General features: G+C 42.2%; 2 protein-coding genes across 6 annotated transcripts; one reads left to right on the top strand and one right to left on the bottom strand.

Moving 5' to 3' along the window:
* Positions 1 to 20: 20 nt before the first annotated feature.
* Positions 21 to 16,497, top strand: fxr1 (FMR1 autosomal homolog 1). 5 transcript variants are annotated; one of them, XM_030083371.1, is made up of 18 exons: positions 21 to 112; positions 5,132 to 5,184; positions 5,290 to 5,383; positions 5,488 to 5,559; positions 5,761 to 5,909; positions 6,829 to 6,922; positions 7,103 to 7,219; positions 8,015 to 8,185; positions 8,813 to 8,891; positions 9,404 to 9,513; positions 9,661 to 9,747; positions 10,932 to 11,163; positions 11,358 to 11,451; positions 11,565 to 11,686; positions 11,795 to 12,001; positions 12,283 to 12,360; positions 12,953 to 13,035; positions 14,149 to 16,497. In XM_030083371.1, the coding sequence occupies exons 1-18, from the start codon at positions 62 to 64 to the stop codon at positions 14,344 to 14,346; spliced, it is 2,091 nt and encodes a 696-aa protein (XP_029939231.1). In that variant the 5' UTR covers positions 21 to 61; the 3' UTR covers positions 14,347 to 16,497. The 5 variants fall into 5 exon arrangements, with proteins under 5 accessions (XP_029939231.1, XP_029939230.1, XP_029939229.1 ...); XM_030083370.1 differs by having other exon boundaries at positions 9,655 to 9,747; XM_030083369.1 differs by having other exon boundaries at positions 9,652 to 9,747.
* Positions 16,498 to 18,146: 1,649 nt separating this feature from the next.
* On the bottom strand, positions 18,147 to 21,582 carry dnajc19 (DnaJ (Hsp40) homolog, subfamily C, member 19). Its single transcript, XM_030083315.1, has 6 exons — positions 21,433 to 21,582; positions 21,017 to 21,068; positions 19,947 to 20,020; positions 19,755 to 19,834; positions 19,542 to 19,612; positions 18,147 to 18,327 (listed from the first exon to the last, which is right to left on the bottom strand). The coding sequence occupies exons 1-6, from the start codon at positions 21,433 to 21,435 to the stop codon at positions 18,257 to 18,259; spliced, it is 351 nt and encodes a 116-aa protein (XP_029939175.1). The 5' UTR covers positions 21,436 to 21,582; the 3' UTR covers positions 18,147 to 18,256.
* Positions 21,583 to 22,788: the final 1,206 nt, after the last annotated feature.

Genomic DNA, 22,788 nt, shown 5'->3' with positions numbered 1-22,788 from the left:
AAAGTTCAGCCCCGATGCTTCAGGGACCACCTGTCGTCCCAACATCCTTTGCGTGTCCAATATGGAAGAACTGGCGGTGGAGGTCCGTGGCTCCAACGGAGCTTATTACAAGGTAAAAACCCTGCTCATCGACACCTCACCGGACACGGGAGTTTTTATCGACACAGTGTGGATTTTACCAAGTCTTTGAGCCGATGAGAACATGTCCCGGCTTTCTCTGAGCGCACTTTGGTGTTTGTCTCCGGAGCCTGCACTAGCAGCGCTAGCCTCTGTTAGCAGGCTAAGCTAGCGTCGCTTCCCAGTCTTTCTCCCACTGACGGTGTTTGGACGACCTTTCTTCAGCCCCACACTGAGAGAAACCCGGCCTGGTGTGAGGCAGCTGGGATGTATGAGCTGTGAAAACCTCTACCGACGCTGCTTCACCCCGGCTGTAGCTTGTCAGAGCTATAAGTTAGCCGAGTGCTAACTGTTGACGTCGATTGATGCGTTAAAGAAAGTTTCATGTTCAGCGGTTTGCGTCTCTTCTGTCAGCTGATTTAAGTTGTGTTAGAGCGATCAGAGCCCGGATATGATTCCGCCACACATGTTATTGTTTTTATTAATGGAGTGTGTGTTGTCGTGGAGCCACTATAGTTGACTGTAGTACTGATTTCGAGCATTCCCTGCTCGACGTCTGACTGTCGCTTGTCTATTATTTGATACTTCATCATGCTAGAGCTATTTCTCTCGCTCTCTCCCTCTCTCTCTCTCACACACACTCACACAGTGTGTGTGTTTGTGTGTGCCAGCTGTTCCTTGTCAATCCTGACCAGCTGGCATGTCAGAGAGGGTCACTGATACCACAGACTTACAAGCTATTTCTAGACCTGCTGCCCAAAGTAACACCAGACAGTCTTTTTTCACCATCCTTCCTGTGTTTATCAATTCCTCTATTTTAACGGCATCGTTTTTTGGCGTTAACACCGATGCCTTGTATTTCAAACGTTTCATTGTGTCATAACAGCATTTCTCTTTCGGTTTGCTTCCTGGTTTCTCAAGTTACTGCTGTGTTTCTGCCCTGAGTGCATCCATAGGCAAATTAGGAGACAACAGGGCATTGGGCAGTGCATGAAAACTGCCCCCACCACCCTAGAAAGACATCAATGTTACCTTATTAATACTTTCCTCACCTTGTGTGTCACGTGGCAATTTTGCAATTTTGCAACCTTTTTGATGTTTGTTGACACTTTTATTGTCTATTTGTTTCTGTGTTTTGTAGCTTTAATCTCACTAGTCAGTTACTTCTTGTTTTTGGTCACTAACATTTTGGTGTGATTGGGTTGTTTTCTGTTGAGTTGTTTTGTGTCTCTTTGACTTCTTTGAAGCCAGTGCCACTTTGGGGATGTTTTTCTGTTGATCTGTGCATGTTTCCAAGATTTTTATACAATACTTGTGTACATATATACGTATCAAATATTTTATCACAATGTGTGTACTTACATGAATGTGTATATATTTGCACAAGAATGAAGACAAGAATAATCTAAATACAAATTCCTTTGCATAGAATTTAAAGACACAACAGCCAATATTCATGCTGTTTCATATTCAATTTCTGACTCTTGGGTTTTGCTATCAGAAGCAGGGAATAATTGCACCAAAACAATACATGACTAAAAACATTTTTTTGGCACTGGTAATTTGGCAAAATTCTTTTATACTTAGTCCAATCTGATGCAGTTCCTGTTTGAAATAAGATTGGGCCAGAAGACACGGCTCACATTTCTTATCGGACGCAAGAAAAACATGCAAACTGAAAGTGTACCAAGTGCGTGCTAGAGATTACATCCATGTGTGAAGCCTGCATGTCGCTCATGTGCAAAAGTTTCTGTGTGCCTATGTTGTGTATAAATTTGTGTGTTATTTCTGTTTCGAAGTATTATTATTTTTGTTGCTTATAGTAGTAATAAATAGCCATCTTACTTTAAGTTGACCTCTGGCCACTTCTGAGTGGATGCTACTTCATAAAAACAAGATTGAAAATTTTCAGGTATATTATTAGTTGAAGCTCAGAGTGGAAGTCTGGCTTTAGCAACATTAAATAAAAAAATACAGTGCCAACATACAAGGATTCTTCAGCCAAGATTTAAAGGATAAGTTAATTGAAAGGAGCTTTTTGTATCTGTATGGTTGCATGGCATGCTAAAGGGAGGCTTTGTCCTGTTGGCTATTTTCCGTTTATGTTTTACTTATGGATATCCTGATTGGATTGGTAGCATCGGATGGGTTACCTTATTGAGCCATGTATGCCATGTTCAGTAAATAGCTCATAAAGAGGGTGTGTAATCTGTTTAAACAACATAAAAGGCAGAAAATGTCTCGTCTGTAACAATGAGAACATGATGCTTTTGGATCTGCGGTATATCCTGCTGTTGCAGCATCATATTTACACCACCTTACAGAAACTGTGTGACAGAGAGCGTGACAACAAAGAATATTAAAGCAAGAAGTGACCACTCTTATTTTCAATACCGATGTCAGCAGCTCCAAAATCTCCACCGTGTTTGTGAGCATTACTAGATTCATTTGTGCCAGTTTCACAGGTCTCATAAAGCAGAACATGTGAAAGAGCCATTTAGGAACTGATGAATAGTTAGGAATAAACAAAGTAAAAGTTTGTTATTTTGTACACGGTAAATCCATTTTGCAACTTCATCGAAAAAGTATGTGCCAGATAGCGATCAGTAGATACCAAAAATTCGATAATGCTCTGGTTCCGGAAATTCTGATAAAGGCATTGCTAGTTAGATTATTTTTATTGTTTATGGGTGTTGTCACTGAAGGCTGTGCTGGCAAACACCTATCTTACAAGTTAGGGCGCTTGAGGAAGCGAAAGTTGGGAACAGCAACAGAAAAGCCATGAGAGATCTTTTGATGTCCCTTATAGCCAAACGGTAAACTGTCTCAACATGTTTGTTTGTTTGTTTTCCATTGTGGATGCTTTATGAAAATATTTTCAAAACGTTTCCCTGAATAAATTAACAATGCTTTGTAATCAATATATGAAGGATATTAGTAACAAATCACTCACTTTTTACTCCTTAATCATAAACTGTTTGTTATAGTTGTTTACAGTCATCAAGATTTAATTTATTAAAAATGTAGCCAGTGTCTTGAGAGGTCTTAAGCAGTCAGATTAAACATCAAAATTGAGTAAAACACTTCTTTCTGTCTTTTTGTCAAAAATCTGGAGGGAAAAATACATTGTGGGATGTGTCCGCTGACTGAATTTGGTGATATTCTTGGTGAATACGAAACAGCACATTGATCCGTTATTTGATTCACTGTTCATTGAAAAGCAACAATGGGATCTTTCATCTACCTTGTTCACCTTCAGTCCATATGAGGATTCGGTGGCAGTGTGAAAAGTACAGAAACAGGGGCATCCCAGTGTTATGGTAAAATGAAATATAGTGTTTTTGTGTTCTTTCTGGTAATAGTTAAATCATATGACTGAATGTTCCTTTTGTACTAACAGTTAGCTTCATGATTGTTTTTTAATAAATCACAAGACTCATTGCTGGTCTGGGAAGGCCTGGGAAATCTTCTAATAAGATGTCCAGTTTCTGCATAGTTGTGGATCTCAATAATGACTGCATTGTCTTCCAAGGTTGTTTTCCTCTGAACTTCCCAGCGCCTGCTCTGACTCCTCCGACTTGGGAGGTGTATTAAGTTTTATTCTTCTGTGTCTGTGTCTCAGAGTGATTTGGTCATGCAGGCTGGCCGGCTGTCTGTATGGCTCCTGTAGTCCAAGTAGAACTTTCAATAGACCATTTGTTAAGGATTCTTTTCACCCAAGGTTGTCAGCGGTACATCATAGAAACTCTTCGACACCTCCTCTGAGGGAACCTCAGGCTACTTTCTGACCAAACCAGAGATACAGCCTCTCAGTTGAGCCACTGAACTCCAGCAGACTGAACTCCAATGTGGAGGAGTGGTGAGTCTCTGTGGAGTCTCTCCCAGATGGCAAATTTTAATGAGTTCGGTCAGATTGACAGAAAACAACCACGTAAACACATCGACATGGCACGCTAGCTATATACATATATTTGTATAAATTTGTGACCCATGAGTTAAATCAACTCCAAGTCTTATTTATGTATGTCACACTGTGATAGTGAGACTGGATATTGAGTTCCAAGTTGTTGGACTTGTCGACACTTTCAAATTGATTTTTTTCTACATATCCCTTTTTTTTTTTTTAATTTTGAGAAATATTTGAAAATGTGTTGTTCTTTTAAAGCTAGGGTTGGCGATTTGAATGAGATCCATTTTTTTAAATACTGGTTAAAATGATCTTTATGACCCGATGGGAAGCAATTCATGGCGTGTTCTTAAAGTAGTTTGGAAAATATCCGCTATCTACAGCAGGAGTAAAACGGGAAAAACAACAACCAATCGTCTTGACGGGACACCTTTTTTTAAACCAATCAAATCTCTTCGCCGTTCGACCTGCCCCCTGCGCGTACATGTCAGTGGCGTGCACTGACGCTGGTTCAGTGCGCGTACAAGGACGGAGCGTCGTTGCAGAATGGCGGAGAAGAATCTTTGGGGGTTTACTTACCGGTGAGTGCGCCATAACTTGGCGTAGTGCAAATAAGGAAAAACGAAAAAACGAAGCGCTGAGGACAGGTTACGCCAGGAACGCACTGGGCGCGGAAGCGCCGCGCGCTGTGAACGTCTCCGCGTCTCCGCTCCCAACGGAGCTCCTCCAATGGGGTGGGAGCTGGGCGGAGCCTTGGGGAGATGCTACATTCGTGCTACATGCTAGTTTTCCAAGATCGCCAGTCCTAGCTTTAATACATATATACATACATACATACATATATATGTGTACATATATATATATATATATATATATATATATATATATATATATATATATATATATATATATATATATCACTCACTGTGCTCTCCATTGGCAGCCTCTGCTGGCGCGCTACAGTTAATCTTGGAATTTCTTGTTGTGCATGTGAACTTGTGCGTGCATTCGCAAAATAAAGTGTCACATCTGGACTCTGTAATTTCATGTCCTTAACTAGGTGCATGTTGTATTCACTCCTATGACTTTATGCTGTTTGTCCTGCAGGGCTTTGTCAAAGATATCCACGATGACTCTCTCACCATTGCCTTTGAGAACAAGTGAGTTGTTGACTCTACTCTACAGCTGCTTATGTAGTTCAAAGCAAAAAAAAAACATTTTATAATTACTATTAGAAAGGTAATAACTTGACTCTTATTTTGAAGTTGGCAGCCAGAACGCCAGGTGCCCTTTGGCGATGTCAGGATGCCACCGCCTGCTGATGCCAAGAAAGACATCGGAGAGGGCGAGGAGGTGGAGGTGAGCAAGGAGCAGATACCATCTCCTGCTTTCATTTCCAAGTGCCTGAAGGAGTTCCTTCATCATCAGTCTTCTTTGTCTGCCTTCATCTGCTCTCCCGGCAGATCCTGTCCAGAGCCAACGACCAGGAGCCTTGTGGCTGGTGGTTAGCGAAAGTCCGCATGATGAAGGGAGATGTGAGTGTTTTTCCATTTGTAGTTGATTTGTTGTACGGTTACCAAGAGTATAACAGTTTTGTTACTGTTCAGCAGTGTTATTTCAAATAAATGAAATTGAAATGTAGCACGTTAAGTGAAATAATCTCAATGAAAAGTGATTATCAGGCAGCTGTAGGTCTCATTCCACACACTGCATTTTTTTTTAATGTGTATTTCCAGTTCTATGTGATCGAGTACGCAGCATGCGACGCCACCTACAATGAGATAGTGACCTTTGAGCGTCTGCGTCCAGTCAACACCAGCAAGGCCATCACCAAGAACTCCTTCTACAAGTGCTCTGTCCCAGTTCCTCAGGATCTACAGGAGGCGTATGTAAAACACCTGGAGTTAAACTACCTCTGCACCCACTTGAATTTTACCTCACAATGTCATGCATTTCCAGTGTCTAATTTTACTGACACACAACTCCTTTGTCTAGCTCAGTCTGTTGGGGGTTTTTAGTTGACTTCTTCATGGCATCTGTTATTTCAGTCACTGTGCCGTGCTCATTTTCAGTGACCTACACTTTTAATGTCCCCAGGCAGAGGAGCTTCACTCACACCCCTAAATAAAACCCAAACTCTCGGTGCAGTGGCCCCATTTCTTCTTTTGATATGGCTTGTGATGTGAAACCTTTCAGAATAAAATAAGCGTCAAGCTTAGACACAGGCTTACTTCCATTTTTCAGCGTGTTGGAGTGTATCAAGGTTTCTTCTTCAGTCTTAAGGGGTTCAATTTCACCTGCACGTTCATGTCATCAAACACCACCCAAAACACCATTTATATGATCTGGATGGTTTTTCATCCCCTTTTTCTAGATTTCTCCATTTCTGCCAAATACAGAAAATAAATGTCATGCTCGTGTATTAAGACTTGAATCTCATCGTTATTCTGCACCGTTTACTTCAAACTCTGTTTTGCTTCATTAGCAAAGATTTTGCTTCATTAGCAAATTAGTTATTATTGCCATTGCCATCAGCTGGTTCACCAATAATAAGTGACCTTTCTTGACAGGGAGCTTCAAATGAGTTATATTACATGTCTGTAACTCATGCTTTTGTGACATTTGCTGTGGATTTCAGCAGAGTGTGCAGCTCCACATATTTTATCTTTCTTAATATTCAACCCTCAACTACCCCTTCTTCTTTGACCTCACATTTTCCACCCTGCATCCAGTGAATTGTTTTATGTTGTAGACCCTCAACGATATTAGCTATTGGACTGTAATGCAGTTGTTTCATATTGTAGGTGCCAGAATGAGAATGCCCATAAGGACTTCAAGAAAGCTGTGGGAGCCTGCCGTATCACATACTGCCCCGAGACCTGTCAGCTCCTGATTGTGGTAATTTGCATTATTCTATTCCTTTGCCGTTTAGATATTTACCAAGCTGCACAAGCTGCTGCATGACATGTCCGCATTGTTTTCTTGTCCGATTGGTTTGTCTATTATCAACAAATGAGAAGCACCTGTGCATGGTTTTATTCTTTCTTCCCTGTGTTCCCTGTCCTTGTGTGTGTGAAGTCCACCAATGAGACGACAGTGAAGCGTGTGTCCCTGCTAAGCGACATGCACCTGCGCAGCCTCAGAACCAAGCTGCTGCTCATGTCCCGCAACCAGGAGGCCACAAAGCACCTGGAGGTCAGTTCCTCACCACGGCGTTAATGCAGTGATTTTAATTATTATAAAATGGTGAAAAGAACAGCTGGTTAGTCGGTCATAATCACCAGGTAAAGGGCTGTCAGTATCTTCATTGTCACACCAGTGAAAATGAATAGCTTCCATGAAAAGCTAAGAAATCTTCATTCATAAAAATCTCTGTTGCACTTCAAGCATAATGAATTATTGATGTCACTTTAATGGTTTAAATGCAGGTAATGAAATTGTATTTTAGGTAAATTTATTAGTTATATTTCACGGAAACCAGCCATGTCATCAGTAATGTTATTTGTTTCTGTTTTTTTCCTATAAAAATATCCACGAATTTAAAGAAAATGAAAACTCAACCTGTTTAAAAAAAAAAAAAAGCTTATGAAGTCTTACCTGCTTTCCAGTTCATCTCTTTGCATCCTTTGATTATTTTTTATATATTTTTTTTCTTTTCACATTGTCATTAACTTAAATAAGCAAAGAAAACAACCAACAAGTAGATAAACAGACAAAAGACAGAGTGTGAAATGAAAACACACCCTCCCCCCTCCCTGTACCGGTTGAACCCTGTTAGTTTGAACTGCTGTGTGATTGGATCCTGGCTGAACTGCTGTCAAACTGAAAGGAAAGAAGCACATGTGCAGATTTTTAAATGATCAGCATTTGCGCATAGTGCTACTTTTGGTTTTCATCTTTAACTAGAAATTAGTTTTTAGTATAGCTTGAATTGAAAAGAAAATATGATGAACGTGATTGTTACTGACCTCAGACCTGTGTGTATCGTAGAACTCCAGGCAGCTGGTGTCGTCCTTCCAGGAGGAGTTCACGGTGAGGCCGGACCTGATGGGCCTGGCCATCGGCAGCCACGGCAGCAACATCCAGCAAGCACGGAAGGTTTCAGGCGTCACTGCCATCGAGCTGGATGAGGAGACTGGCACCTTCAGGATCTATGGAGAGGTAGGATGACGTGTGTTCAGTGAAGATATCAGATTGTAATGGTCTGTTTCTGCTTTTCCAACACTTCTTTTATTTTGAAGTTTAAACTTTGAAAACAATAAAAAAAACAATAGACCACAAACACTGGATGCAACAGCTTGCAAAAGAAAACAACCTTTATCAAAAGTGTCACCAGTGTTTTTTGTGTGGACTTTTGCCCTCACAAAGAGATTATGCTGCAATGATAAACCAGTTAATCAGTTATTCAGTTTCTCTAAAGATATTTCTGTTGTGGTGATGATGACGGAATAATCATTTTTAAAATATAGGTCCAAACATAAAACACCCCCCGGTTGCCTGCTGTGCTTTGGAAAGCCAGATATAGCCTTTTCACCCTGTCACAATCGAACCGCTCAGTGAGAAATGAGAACAAATAATGACTGAATTAAGTCATCGTGAAAGTAAGTAGAAGAATTTGAGCTCACTGAAACCGGCTCTCCGTCACTTTTGGTTAAATTGTTTTTAATGTGTTGCTTTATTGACTTCATTCATAATGTTACTGTGGCTGTTTCTTACAGAGCTTGCAGATGACAACTTTGAATTTGGCTGAATGAGTTGATGATAAAGTGACCCTGTGTCGTCCTTTAGACAGCCGAGGCCGTGAAGATCGCCAGGAACTACTTGGAGTTTGTGGAGGATTCTGTTCAGGTGCCGAGAAACCTTGTCGGTATGTGCAAACCATGCTGTAAAACGTGCAGAGTTAGTAGTCGGTATCACGTTTTGATAGCTTTAAACTATAAACTTTAAAACAGTCAGGTAATCTTCTCTGCAATACCTGTTCGGGGCAAAATAACCCCCCCCCCCCCCGAATAAGGTGATACTTACATTTTGAGTGACTACATGATTCCTTATTAACCCATATTCATCGTAATATGTACTTATTTGCACATGCTGTCAGTCTGTAGACCAGAAAGTAGAGGTTTAATTTATTAGCTTTACGCAGTCTAAGAAATTGTGGTCGAAGCAAAAAGGTTTGTGATGATTTCCAACCATTTATATTAAAGTATCTTTGTTTCATGTTAAGTCTTGATGAAAACAGTTTTTAACGTCTGTTCTTTAAATATATGTTTTCTTAATCTTCTTAATACAGTAAAACAGCAGGATTTTTTTTTTTATTTATGTGACTGTAATTTGTTCTCATTCATGTCATCCTCATGTTTCTGTTCTGTGTGTCTCCAGGCAAAGTGATCGGTAAGAATGGGAAAGTCATCCAGGAGATTGTGGACAAGTCTGGTGTGGTGAGGGTGCGGATAGAGGGAGACAACGACAACAAGCAGCCCAGACAAGAAGTAAGCTTGCTGCTGTGAGATGTTTACTAAAGCTGAGCGCCACCGCTGTGTTAAACCTGATGACGTCTGCTAAATGTGTTCACAGTGTCGCATCACACTGTTCAATACTCAAGTTTGTGTTGTGTTTTTTGTGTTTTGTTGACGCAGGGAATGGTCCCCTTCACCTTTGTCGGCACTAAGGAGAGCATTGGCAATGTTCAAGTGTTGTTGGAGTACCACCTCTCTTACCTCAATGTAAGACCGTGTGTGTGTGTGTGTGTGTGTGTGTGTGTGTGTGTGTGTGTGTGTGTGTGTGTGTGTGTGTGTGTGTGTGTGTGTGTGTGTGTGTGTGTGTGTGTGTGTGTGTGTGTGTGTGTGTGTGTGTGTGTGTGTGTGTGTGTGTGTGTGTGTGTGTGTGTGTGTGTGTGTGTGTGTGTGTGTGTGTGTGTGTAAGCAAGCTGAATTCAGTGCTGTCGTTCTGATGCATGCTGGTCTGTGCTACTTTGCTCTTTGAATCGTTCATTTACAGTATTACGACTCACCGCTTGTAAACAGTACACGGCCCGTTAAGACAGCGCTGAGGTGTTGCAGTGTGTTCATGCAGCTGCGAACTCACAAAGTTGCCTTTTGGGAATTCTGCCTGTCAAATTAGTATCATTGACTTGACGTGGTCTAAAGAATAATTTTTTGTTTTTTATTATTACTTTGTAATGTGGAGGCAGACTGCTGTCATACTCACACAGTTATTCTCAAATAAAGCTGATAATCCTGTCGCCTGCAGCCCATGCTGTCGTTGGAGCATTTTTCAGTTTACCTTAAAGTTACAATAATTAACAAACACAAAGCTTTTCTTTTGTTTTCTTTTCTTTTCTTCTTTAAATTTCAAACTTTATCTGTTTTGGAAATAGTGACTGAGACAATTAGTTTAAAATAATGACCGTATGGAAATACTGCTGGCTTGTTTTGTAGCTATTAAACTAGAACAATGGAGTCATTACTCATTTGAAGGAATAAATGCAGCCATATTCACTGACATCCAGTTTCCTCCTCTGCCTCCTGAAATGTTCCACTTTTCCACTGTGACGTTGTTGAGACACACTTTTCACACTCAGAAGTATAACTTTCCTACTTCAATGCATTGTCTTCTAAAACTAGAGGTGTTCAGTGTGTGAGTGTGTGTCATGGCATGGTTTCATGCAGAGGCCCTGCAGCTGTAGGAGCCGCTGAGGCTGATTGGAAATTTATTCAAGCAGGTTTACGAGCTTGACAATAAGCAGGATATGGCAAACGAGTTGTGATCTAGATGTACAGTTATGCTCGTAAATCCGGTGACATAACTCACCAACGCCCACTCACACACGCACACACAAAAAGCCTTGGTATTTGTATTTCTCCTCATCGGCACTGTTCCCCTCATGGGGTCTTCTTCTTCCCTCCAGGAGGTCGAGCAGCTTCGTCTGGAGCGGATGCAGATCGATGAGCAGTTGCGGCAGATCACCCAGGGCCATCGCCCCTCCGACAGGGAGAGAGGGGAGAGAGGAGGAGGAGGGGGAGGAGGAGGGTACAACCAGGACAGCAGTGCCAACGCCTCCTCGTCCTCCTTACACGCCAGCCGCTCCTACAACGGCCGCGGCCGTGGACGCAGAGGCCACAGCTACAGCACTGGATACGGTGCGCTCCTTGTATTTGTTGCAGACCTACTGTCGTGTGCAGAGGCAGATGTGCAGGAAATCAACAGATATTTTAGGAGTTACAACAAGAAGAGCATTATTAATCTGTGAAGCTGTTTTTTTTCTGTTTCTCCTCTCACTTCTGCCTTTTGTCTCGCTGTTTTTGTGTCCTCTTTTGTGTCTGCTTGAATTCAGGCACCAACTCGGAGCAGTCCAACGCCTCCGAGACAGAGTCGGAGCGCAGGGATGAGCTGAGTGACTGGTCCCTGGCCGGAGAAGACCAGGACAGGTGAGCCGTCCTCCTGCTCTGTATTTAGTTGTCATGTAAAGATCTATTTATTTGTTTCTTATCGGAGAGCTGCTTTATCTCTACAGCCTAGCTTGTGTTTTCTGGCCTTGCAGAGAAAGAGAGAGAGGGGTGCGGCCACAAAGAGATGCTCGCAGGAGACCAGGAGCGAGCAGAGGGCGAGGAGGGCTCGGAGGAAGAGGAAGAGGAGGAAAAGGAGGCTACAGTAACAGCTCTGGTAAAATTCAGAATTAAAAGGCACTGCTTTCTCCTGCAGGCTGTGCTTCTTCTTTTTAAATGTACATTCAAGCATGACCCGGTGAATGCAATTGTGATCCTGCATCAGCCCCTCGGGACCACGACAATATTCATGCCTACGGAGCCTTGGAGACAAACACCGAGACCGACCAGACAGCAGATACAGACGCCAGTGAGTCCAACATGCCTGCAAACCGCCGCCGGAGGTCCCGACGACGCCGGACCGATGAGGACTCCACCATGATGGACGGGATGAGCGAGTCTGACAATGCTTCTATGAGTGAAAATGGAATAGGTATGATGGCTCAGTCAGTCAGATCAGTTTGTTTTTTTGCAGGAACATTAAGGAAGTAAACAAGTGACAGGAGAACAGTAAAAGAAAACAATCAAAATGATATTGACACGTGAAACAGAAAAAAAGTATCGGTATCCATACTTTCAAATTTTAACTATTCTTACAAAATACAAAATTAAAGAGAAAAACTGCTGAGTTTGTGCAGCCAGTGGAGCGCCGAGTTAAAGCTCAGATCTGTGGTCTAAACTTGGGCGCTGGTTGCCTTTCTTTGACGTCCTCAGATGACTCGGAGGCTAAACCTCAGCGTCGTAATCGTAGCAGACGCCGCCGCCTTCGCCTGCCTGAAGAGAGGCAGCCAGGTAACCGTGGGGTTTGCAGCACCGCCCCCTCCGTCGTTCCCCTCGATGGCTGTGCTCTGACGCTGTGCACGTGGCCTCAGACCTGTTTGAACTTAACAAAAGTCTAAAAATCTACTTGAATCCCAGAATGTCGCTTTCCCTTTTTTTGGCTTTTAAACTGAAAATGTGGCTGGTGGACAGTTAAATGGAATGTTTAATCATAAAAACTGCCGTTTTCTAACAAACATCACTAAATTTAACTGCCTTCATGTCTTGTAACAATGTTTTATCCACTAAAAAGGTCAACATGACTTATTTGTGTTGCGCAGTTCAGGTTTTTTCGTGGTTTTAAACATGGTTGAAGCACATCTGCTTTGTAATCCCATTGAGTCCTTCTGACAATTGACAAACCTTCATGCATTTTTTTTTTTTCAGCTGATGGTGAAAATACTCTCCATGTGCAAGTCCTGTGGTTTTACCAATGGAGAGAAAATGTGACATTTGCACTGAGACCCCGGGATTCGCTCAGCGTTGCAGCGCACAGATAAAGCCTCTGTTGGCGCGTTTCTTCTTTCTTCTGATATTCCCCGTCTCTGTCGTCTTGTCTGTGCAGTGACTGTGGCCGATTACATATCCAGGGCTGAATCTCAGAGTCGACAGCTCACCGCCAAGGACACCAAGAAAACCAAGGATTTGGTCAGTACCTTTTAGTGAATATTGCTGACAGGCCGCGGTTAGAGTGAGTGAGGTGGAGGCTGTAAGTGCTCTTAATTATTTTATGAAACACTTGTTTGTGTCTTTTGTTCACATTTTCTCCAGTGAGCTTGCTCTGCCTGAATGCTTCTGTTGTAGAAGAAAATGAGGTCTCAGCTTGTAAATAAGTCATTATTGTCCAATTGGAGTCTGAATAGATGATGAATCGTGGGTGTCCTAGCAAAGCGAAGCTCAAACAGTCTTGAGTATTTAGCTGAAAGAAATACCGTCACAGTAATCCCAGAAGTGCAGCTCGCTTCACACGCAGCATTGCTTTTCAGGGATTGAAAGTTGTTTTGTGCTCTTAACAAACAATAGTACAAACATGGAACTGCACAAAAAACTGTGAAGAGGTGTATGTGGACATGTTTATTTAGAATTTCTTCTAAAATATTTAAACTATTTTTTTCTTATGAGGAAGCACCTTTAAAAGCAAAACTTTGTATTATTAATAATTGCATTCCCTGTATTGAACATGACACCGCTGTTCAAAAATTGCTTGTTGTTGTTGCAGAAATGTTCACCGTTGCAGATGAGCACAACGCAGATTACACAAATGCTGAGGTCTTTTACAATATGTACAACATTCTGCTCAATTACAAGCAAAAGCTGCTTTTGTAAGCTGAAGCCACAGCAAGCATCATTTTCCCAACATGCACAGCAACACACAGAGCAGTGCTTCTCAAGTAGTTCAGAAGCATTAAATTAATTTAATGTATTTGCATCTTTACAGACGGCATAGCTCACATGTAAATATCCATTATGGAAGGAAGGGATTGCATTGATTAAGCAAAGTGATTACAGATGGTCAGTGTCTTTGCTTGTTACATAAGGAAGGAAAGAAATGCACCAGAACTGATGAAAGAAAAGCGGAGTTCTTGTCTGTCTTACGGCTTCATGAGTGACTTTTTAATATAAAGACAAAATTAGAAACGCTACAGCCATTTCTTGTCATCCCATGTCATGTTTATTTTTAAGTTTATTTAATGTTTATTACTTGCAGACATGCTGAGTGTACTCTTCTTGATGCCCCCCCTCCCTCCCTCCCTGTTTCAGGGTCAGGTAGATGCCATCGCCGAGCACAGCCCACAGTCTGCACCGGCAACCACCAATGGCTCCAGTGCCGGCACCGTGGACGGCGAAGGCGACGGCGCTACGAAACCTCGTCGGTCTTCCACGGAGACACCCGCCAAAGTGTCGTACCAGGCGGACTCCGCCCCCCAGCCGGTCGTCAATGGGCTCTCCGATCTCTGATCTCTTGTCGAATCCTGAATGTTCGAACATCTCGGCGTCCCTGGAGCAGCCTCCGAAGTGAACCGTAACATTTAAACAAGCACTGTTCTATGTTTACTCAAGAGATATTATAAACCTCTTCCTCTGTGCAAAATTTCACAGTTCTGCACTCAAACCCCCCCCCCCCCCCCCCCCCCCCCCCCAACACACGCTCTGTCCAGCTATTGATTTCAATACTTTTTGGGGATTTTTAATTTAATGTAATTTTAATGTTATTTTAAAGAGTTCATCCTGTTTGAGCTTGCCAAAGATAGTCAAACACAGACTCACAGAAGTGTACCTGAGTTGTACTTTTCAGTCCTGAGAGCTCAGGGAGAGGCTGGACGGAGTTCAGTGTTTTAGAAACGCAGACAGGGAACCCGCTCACACCAGTACTGTGGTATGAGTGCAGCACTCCCTTTTGATCAGTAAAGAAATATCACTGCAGGGTTTGAGAACAACAACCACAAAACATCAGTATGCCTTTTGCCAGATGCTTCCACAACCTTTCTTCAGGATCTTTTATGCATCTGAGGTAGTTTTTTAACATTGTTCTGCATGAGCAGTACCACTGTGCAGATAGGTTCGTCTGGAAACCCAAGTATGTCTGACATACATGTGATCAGCTGTCGTGCCTTGAAAGTAGATTCAACATGTCGTTGCCTGGCTCTGCACTCCCTCTGAAATTGTTTTTACAGCCTGTATGTGTTCACGAGTGACCCGCAGTTCCAGGTGAAGTGTCTCTGAGGGCAGGTTTAATCTCACACTTCACCACCCTCAGTGGATTTCAGGGGACATATTTTGAAAATCACGTGTGTCTGTTTTATATGTTGTTTTGGGGAAGACTTAATCCTTCATATACAGTGACAAGGAAAGGTATGTGAACCCTTTGTGAATGGTGAGCGTCCAGCGTGGCTTTAGCCATAACGTGCGGACTGTGCGCCCACTCACAGGAACACTGGCCACTGTGCTCTTAAGTTCTCTCACGGTAGATTGATCAATGTCTGACATGTTTTTAGAAGCCTTGTTTTAGATATTGCTGATTCACGTTAGCGGATTGTTCTGGGAATAGCACTGTGGCTCTGCAGCTTGGTCAAAGCTTTTTTTTTTTTTTTTATCGATTTGAGATTGTTTTGAAGTTCCCTTACAATTTTTCACCAGCACCCTGATTGTTTAATCTCACTGTCACTAAAGGTACCTTATAATTGTGTGACTCTTAAGTTTGAGTACAAACGTTTTACACTGTCTATGCTCGATTCATGCTAGCAAAGGGTTTCGCATACTTTTCATTGTCGGTGTCCATATCTGCTCAAAGAGTTTGACATTAGCTGCTTCCTGTTTTTAAATATGCAACCACTTAAGTCATACGAGAACTGTTATTACAGCGTGTCTGGAGAAGAAACAATAGAAGAGTTGTTTTCTTTGCACTGAGTCGTAACCTTTTTGTCCTTCAAAAAGTGGACTGTAATGAAGTCTGGATACTGGCCTGTTACTGTCACGTGCTGACTGAGATGTAGCCATCAGTGCTGGGTTTTCTGGAAACATCACAAGTCGTTGAGCTTTCTTTTTTTTTTCCTCTCTCATAACAAAAAAAAAAAGTATTTAAAATCAACAACAGCAAAACTCAAAGCATGTTTCAGTTTTTTTTTTTTGTTTTTTTTGTTTTTTTTTTTTAAAGCTTCTCACTGTCACAAATCTCCTGGGACGACCAGGCTGCCCTGGTGTGGGGATGTTTCTGGAAAACCAGGCCCAGATGTCATTTTCATGGTTCTTCCACACTGGCTGGCTGGAAACTGGTCACGACTGTTCCACTAAGGAAGGAGATTTATTTGGTTTATTTATTTAAAGAGAAAAGATGTACAGTATTTTAAAAAACACACACAAAAACAAAAAAAACACACTCCTCTTTTTTTCTTGACACTAAGGCATGCGTTATCTGGAGGCTTCGTTGGAGGTAATTTGGACTACTGAAAGTTGTGGCATCCCAAGTGTTATTGTTGGGTCAACTACAGTATACAGTTTTTTTTGTTTGTTTGTTTTTTTAAGGATTGTCTGGTTGGTTGATGTGCAATATGTTTTGTATGCAGGTAGTTCTTAAATAAACTCGGATCTTTCGTGTAGATCTCAGACTCACTGCCTGGCCTCACTGACACCTCATTTGTCCAAAAGCTCTGCAGAAAATCTGCTTTCCGAGGATATCGCTCCCACACGAACACAAAAACAGACATGATCTGCATTGGAAATCTGCTTGTTTAAGTAAAATATGAAATTAGGAAAAACAAATGATTAAATTTTCCCGAGTGAATGCAAAATGCTTATATGGTTTCATATAATGCAAAAATAAATAACATTTTAAAGCAGCTTGGAAAGGAAAAGGTCTGCATGGACGACACACACCAATAAGAGTTTCCATACAAAGTGTGTCACACACTACTGGGAACATTTTGGGGTTTAGTTTGTCTCAGGTTTTTATTTTTGTAGAGATGGGGTGAGATGGGAATGGAAGATGACTTACTCCACCACCTGAAGGAGCCAAAGGTCATCACCATGTGGTGCAGCGCGGCCTGCTGAATTATTAACAGCTTCTTCTCCAGCCAGTGGCTTTCACCGTGTGGGAACGCTCACACCACCGCATGAAATGACCAACAGGTTAGCCCCGTGTCGAGGAAAATAAGACTTTCCTATTGCGGTTCCTCTGAGAAAAACCGTTCGAGGATGTCTCACACATTCACCACAAATTAACAGTTCTGTCTTGATCCGACAGACTAAACTTTGATCTCAATGTTTTGTTTTACGTAGAATCGAGGCTTCAGCTCCCAGAACTGGGAAGAGATAAGTCTTATACTGAAGAGGAGCTGATTTTATCATATTTTTATTTCATTAAAAGAAGTTTAACTCATTTTAAAATTATATTCTCTCAGTAACTGCTTTCTTTCTTCATATTTGAGAATGCAACGCTTCATTTTATGCACCATGATCTATTTTAGGGTTCATACTTTAAACCGAAGTTACCGGCGTTGTTTTCGTCTGGCTGGGAACCCGGGCAGTGCCAGTTGGGAAATAATCACATTTCTCAATTTTGAGTGTTCACACAGCAACATGCTGCACCAAGCAGGTGCTACAAGAGCCTGCAGATAAATGACAACCAATGTTATCAGTGCCCCCAAACACCAACACATTTAAGTTTGTAGTCAATAACAACTAAAGAGAGATGTTGAACCAGAGGTTTTCTGCCCCACAGTGGAGGCGAAGAGGAATGAATCTGCCAAAGCTTCTCTTCATCTCCCTCAAACTTTGTTTTTCTGTCTTTTAAAAAGGCCACATGAAATAAGATTAACTTCAATCTTTTGATCTTCATGACCCTCTTTTCATGCCTAGACATGCTGCTGATGTTCTGAGCTGAAATATGAAAGTTTTTACATGAAATAAACAGTCAGGGTTGTTTCTGTGCATCACTGATTATAAAACTTCACACTATTTTAGATGATAAAAATATTCAAGCTGTGAGTATATGAAGAACTGGCTCTACTCAGAGCATTCCGTGACTCTAAAATCATCCCTGTCTAAATGTACATGTTTGAGCTCCAGCCCCACTGCAGCTTCAGGGTTGCCTGAAACTATTTAAAATGGACAGACTGACATTTCTAAAGCAAAAACACACTAATATGACAAATGATGCAGCAGAAAAAACTAGTTTTCAGAGTAAAAAGGTGAGTCTATAGTGTAAAGCACTATCAGAGGACACAAACTGAAATACATGAAAATGAATAAATGATGGAGTCTGAGCTCATACGGTGATTTTATTTGACAACAAAGAGATACAAAAGTCAGGCGATCGCTGGAATCGGTCAGTGCAGCAGCGTGAGAGACAGCAGAGTGAGATGAAGAACATCTACTTCTTAGACAGGCCGTCCATCAGATCCTTTGCTTCATTGATCTTTGCAGCTATGTATGGAGATCCACCTGTGAGCCACACAAACACCCAGTTCAACGTCACGAAATCTCACACTGGATACACTATATACACTTACCAGATTTGAAAAAACTGAGCATACTGAACCTATGAGGAAGCCTGATCGTTACCCATTTAAAATTGAAAAGATAAATAAATACTGACTTTATCCTTCAACCTGCTCTGCATTGCTTGTGATTTTCTGTTTAATAAGTTTTCCTCTCGGGCCGCACAGTGGTGCAGTGACTAGCACTCTTGCCTCACAGCAAGAATGTCCTGTGTTCAAGTACTGGCCGGGCTCTGGGCCTTTCTGTGTGGAGTTTGCATTTTCTCCCCCCGTGTGTGCGTGGGTTCCCTCCGGTTACTCCGACTTCCTCCCACGGTCCAAAAATAAGCATTCCAGGTTAATTGTTCACCCTAAATTGCCCCTACGCATGAATGGGTATATCCATCTGTGTTAGCCCTGTGACAGACTGGCGACCTGTCCAGGGTGTGAAAGGACAAGCGGCAGAAAATGGATGGAAGGTTTCCCCTCAGCATAGTCATCCTTTTGTAGCATTCTCAAAACCAAAAATCACATCTTCTTCCTGGCAGGAAACCAAATCACATATGTTCATATGAGGCTGCTGAAACGATGAACGTGTGCTGCTGCTGCTGCAGATCAGAGATACTTCTAACCATCAAACGGTGCAGTGTTTCAAGGACACACAAAACATTGACGACTGATGTTCCCACCGATGGATTAAAAAAAAAATCTCAGCAAAGAACGAATGGTCAAACGATGAAGCTCTGAGCCAGCGTGCTTCCCTCCTCTCACATCCCGTCACTTCCCAGGATGGAGTTAAACAGTCTCTTCTCACTTCCCCGTTTATGCTGTCCGGGGTAATAAAGCTTCCCACCCTCCACCTGATTTAATGCTCAAATCACAAACATACCTGCTTCTGAGCTTTACATAAGAGAAAGAGAATTCCTGCTGCTCTTCATTCTGGGTCTTATCTTTGGGTTTTATTGTTGATGCTCAAACAAAAGACAGTCTGAAAGCAGCTGGATCAGGTCAGATGGTGAGGTGTCAGATGCTTATCCAGGAAATGTCATCAGTTAAAAACATATTTCAAGAAATACAACCAAAGCCCTATTCAATTGCTCTGAGACACATCTTAACTGGACAAATGACTGCATGCACAATAAAATGTTTTACATTTTCTCCTCTAAACTTTGGACTGACCTCTGTCTGGGTGGTTTAGGATCATTAGTTTTCTGTGGGCTTCTCTGATCTTATTCTTGTTGGCTGTGGGACTGAAAGACAGAAAAACAGCACGAGACAGAGCCATGTCAATGAGGGCAAAGGTAGACATTAACTTCAATGCTGGTCTGAGGAGAAACTGTGCAGAATGTAGAGAAGAAATAAAAAAAATCAGGTTGAAAAATGTCCTTGTACCTGACACCTAAAACCAGAGCTGCTTCTCTCTTTGTCATCTTTGGTTCGAATCCTCCTCTGTAGTAGCCTCCTCCAAAAGCCTGAGAAGAGGTGTAAAAGACATAAGAACAAGTAGAGTCCAGGTAAAAATCCTCCTGAAAGAACAATTTAAGCTACAGCAACAGATTTTAAACGAGCGACCTGACTACTTACAGTCTTGGGGAAGCTCTGCAGAGCCTGTTTTACTTGAGGCTCCATCTGCTTCATGGCCTGCATGGCATAGCGGCCTGATGGAGAGAGAATTATGCAGACAGCTTAGTTTAGCCGTGGTTTAGTTCAGTGGGTCAGTCTGTTAAAATGCTTCATCAATATTATAACATCAACTTCAGCTTCATCAGGCAGGTGAACATGCTAAATAATCTGAATTTCTTTCTGTGAACTTAAAGTCTACAATGTGTGAATGACTGCAAGGCTGAATTATGAGACAAGAATTGCTTGTCCATCTTAAAATAACTGATATGTTTTTTCCCTTTTGACACCATGTTAAATTATATGAAATTCTAGCCATAAAAAAATAAGACAAGTTACAATATGGCCATTTTCAAATAGACATCTAATATACAATACCTTTTAGATGTCTCCAGCAACAATCTGTTTTACATTTCCAAATAATTCAGAGGTATATTACATGACATATAAGTGAATATTTTAATCAAATGCAAATGACTTAAAATAAGGGCTCAGTAATCAATTTCTTAAGCTTAAATTGCAATATGACATATTTTCATTCAGCTAACACAAAGGATGCGATATGAAAAGCACATAAACGCCATGAACTCATCCTTCACAATGTAATATAGGCCTTCAATGATTTCACCAATGAGAGAAAAATTGGGCAATTTTGTGATAGTTTAGGTCTCAAAACCTCATAATCTATGCTGCTGAGAAACAGGAAATTACAGTTAATTTAACTGAGGGACTACAAAGTGGTTACAAAGGAAGAAAATGTTCCAACTCCTGCAGTCAACAGTGCTGAAATTACAAAAGAACCCAACCAGTCATGACACTGTGGGCCAAGTTTACTTCTAAAACATTCCAAAACTGCCAAACATTGTAAAACTCACACATTTTAAAACTATCAAGGTTCACTGACTCACCAGTGTTCAGAATAAAAACTTATCCAAGGCTCATGGATGATAAATGAGCAAAACACAATTCCTTTACATGGCAGAGGTATAGTCCTTTCCTTCTTTAATTTTTAAAATGTTTTTTTTTTTACTGACCTGCAAATCCAGCTGCAGCCAGAGCCAGTCCCACTGCCACCATGGAGCTGGCCTGCACACACACACACACACACACACACACACACACACACACACACACACACACACACACACACACACACTGTAAACAAACTGTTTCAGTCCCAGACAGCAATGCCATATGGCTCCATCCCCTTCAGAGCCCTGCAGACCGGCCGTTTGTGTGGCTCCGTTTGTGTGTTGGAGCGGCTTCACTAAAGACGGGATTCTAACGTTTGCTCGGTCTGGTCTTGTCATTTCGGGTCAAATCAGCAGGAGTGCAGCTAGCGTTAGCTTAGCTTCGACAGAACCAACCATTCCGCACCCACTGCGGGATTTTAAGCATTCGGTTCTTTACAGACTTCCGTCCAACTTAATGAGAAGCGTGTCCCACCTACCATGTCTCCGTGTTATGTTCCGTCTCTGCTGAAGATTGCGATCATAACTTTTGACCTCTCATGTTTTCCTTGCTCAGGCGTGCTCGCGCGTCTCAGCCGCAAACTGAGGCCGACTGTCGTGAAACCCCGACACGGCGCTGTTCTCTGAACTCTCTCACCCTCCCTCCTCTTTCAAAATGACCTTGTCCGCAGAAAGACAGCGCAGTGTTGACATAATAAATGCGCGTGCGCGCGCGTGTGTGTTTGTGTGTCTTCTGCTGTTTTTTTGGCCGTTACAGGGTTGTGTGGTCAAACTTTCATGCCAGCTTCCCAAAACTTGAAGGAAAACGACGGAAGTCAGTAGGTTATGGCTCTCTCTGCATCAGCAATACTGGAAGATACAATTATGAAATCAAAATAAATAAATATATGCAATCAAAATGTAAACAAAAAGAGCAAATATGGACTACAGCTGTTAAGAATAAATATTGCACTTGATCGAGAATATTGCATGAGAAATTATCATTTGGGGGGAGGAAGAAGACATTTGACAGCTTGAGAGTAACAGTTTTTTTTTTTGAGTCTATTGGTTTTGGCTCTAAGTGTCCTGTAACGTCTACCTGAGGGGAGTGGGGTCAGAAAAGAGAGTGTCCTAGATGTGAGGGGTCTCTGGTGAACCACCTGGTTTTCCTTCGAAGTCTGTCTGTGTAAATGTCTCTGAGGTGAGCTGTCCTCTGCAGGTCCTTCCCGTCCTCTGTCCTCTTCCTGAACCACGCTGTACAGCAGTCGGTAGTAGCATCTCGATGGTGGAGCACTAAAAGCTCGTGAGCAGGTTTTGGGGGAGATGAGCCTGGCGCAGCCTCCTGAGGAAGTCCAGTCTCTGCTGGGCCTCCTCACCTGGTGTGACATGTGGGTGGACCATGTGGGTCCACAGAGATGTGGACCCTGGGGTACCTGGTGGCTCTCCACCCTCGCTGCCTCCTCTCCATCAAGAGGGTGGAGTGCTTCTGTCGCTCTGATCTCCTGTAGTCCCTGATCATCATCTTGGTTTTCCCGGTGTTGAGGTTCAGGTTGTTGTGGTGACACCAGCGCTGCAGATGCTGGACCTCCTCCCTGTACGCTGATTCGTCGTCATTATTGATTGCTGTCATCAGCAAACTTGACGATGGTGTTGCTGGGGTGAGTAGCAGTCATTGTGAGCAAGGAGTAGAGGAGGGGGCTGAGGACACACCCCTGAGGAGTACCGGTGTTCAGGATGAGAGTGGTGGTCTCTAACCCTGTTGTTTTTGTGGTCTATTACTGAGAAAATCCAGAATCCAGGAGCTGCCGAGTTCAACGCTGCTCATCTTGTGCATACTTTGAAGTCTGTTATTTTCC

This window comes from Salarias fasciatus, chromosome 23 (assembly GCF_902148845.1).
Source record: "Salarias fasciatus chromosome 23, fSalaFa1.1, whole genome shotgun sequence".
Classification (NCBI taxonomy): Eukaryota; Metazoa; Chordata; class Actinopteri; order Blenniiformes; family Blenniidae; genus Salarias; species Salarias fasciatus.
The sequence above is the reverse complement of the archived record's forward strand: the minus strand, read 5'-3'. Positions and strand labels throughout refer to the sequence as shown.

Coding starts and splice junctions, on each gene's coding strand:
- fxr1 (XM_030083369.1), top strand. CDS start 62: ATGGAAGAACTGGCGGTGGAGGTCCGTGGCTCCAACGGAGCTTATTAC. Junction 5,185..5,289: donor ACCATTGCCTTTGAGAACAA/GTGAGTTGTTGA, acceptor CTTATTTTGAAG/TTGGCAGCCAGAACGCCAGG. Junction 7,220..8,014: donor AGGCCACAAAGCACCTGGAG/GTCAGTTCCTCA, acceptor TGTGTATCGTAG/AACTCCAGGCAGCTGGTGTC.
- dnajc19 (XM_030083315.1), bottom strand. Junction 19,835..19,946: donor TGCAGAGCTTCCCCAAGACT/GTAAGTAGTCAG, acceptor ACCTCTTCTCAG/GCTTTTGGAGGAGGCTACTA. Junction 18,328..19,541: donor CCTAAACCACCCAGACAGAG/GTCAGTCCAAAG, acceptor TGTGGCTCACAG/GTGGATCTCCATACATAGCT.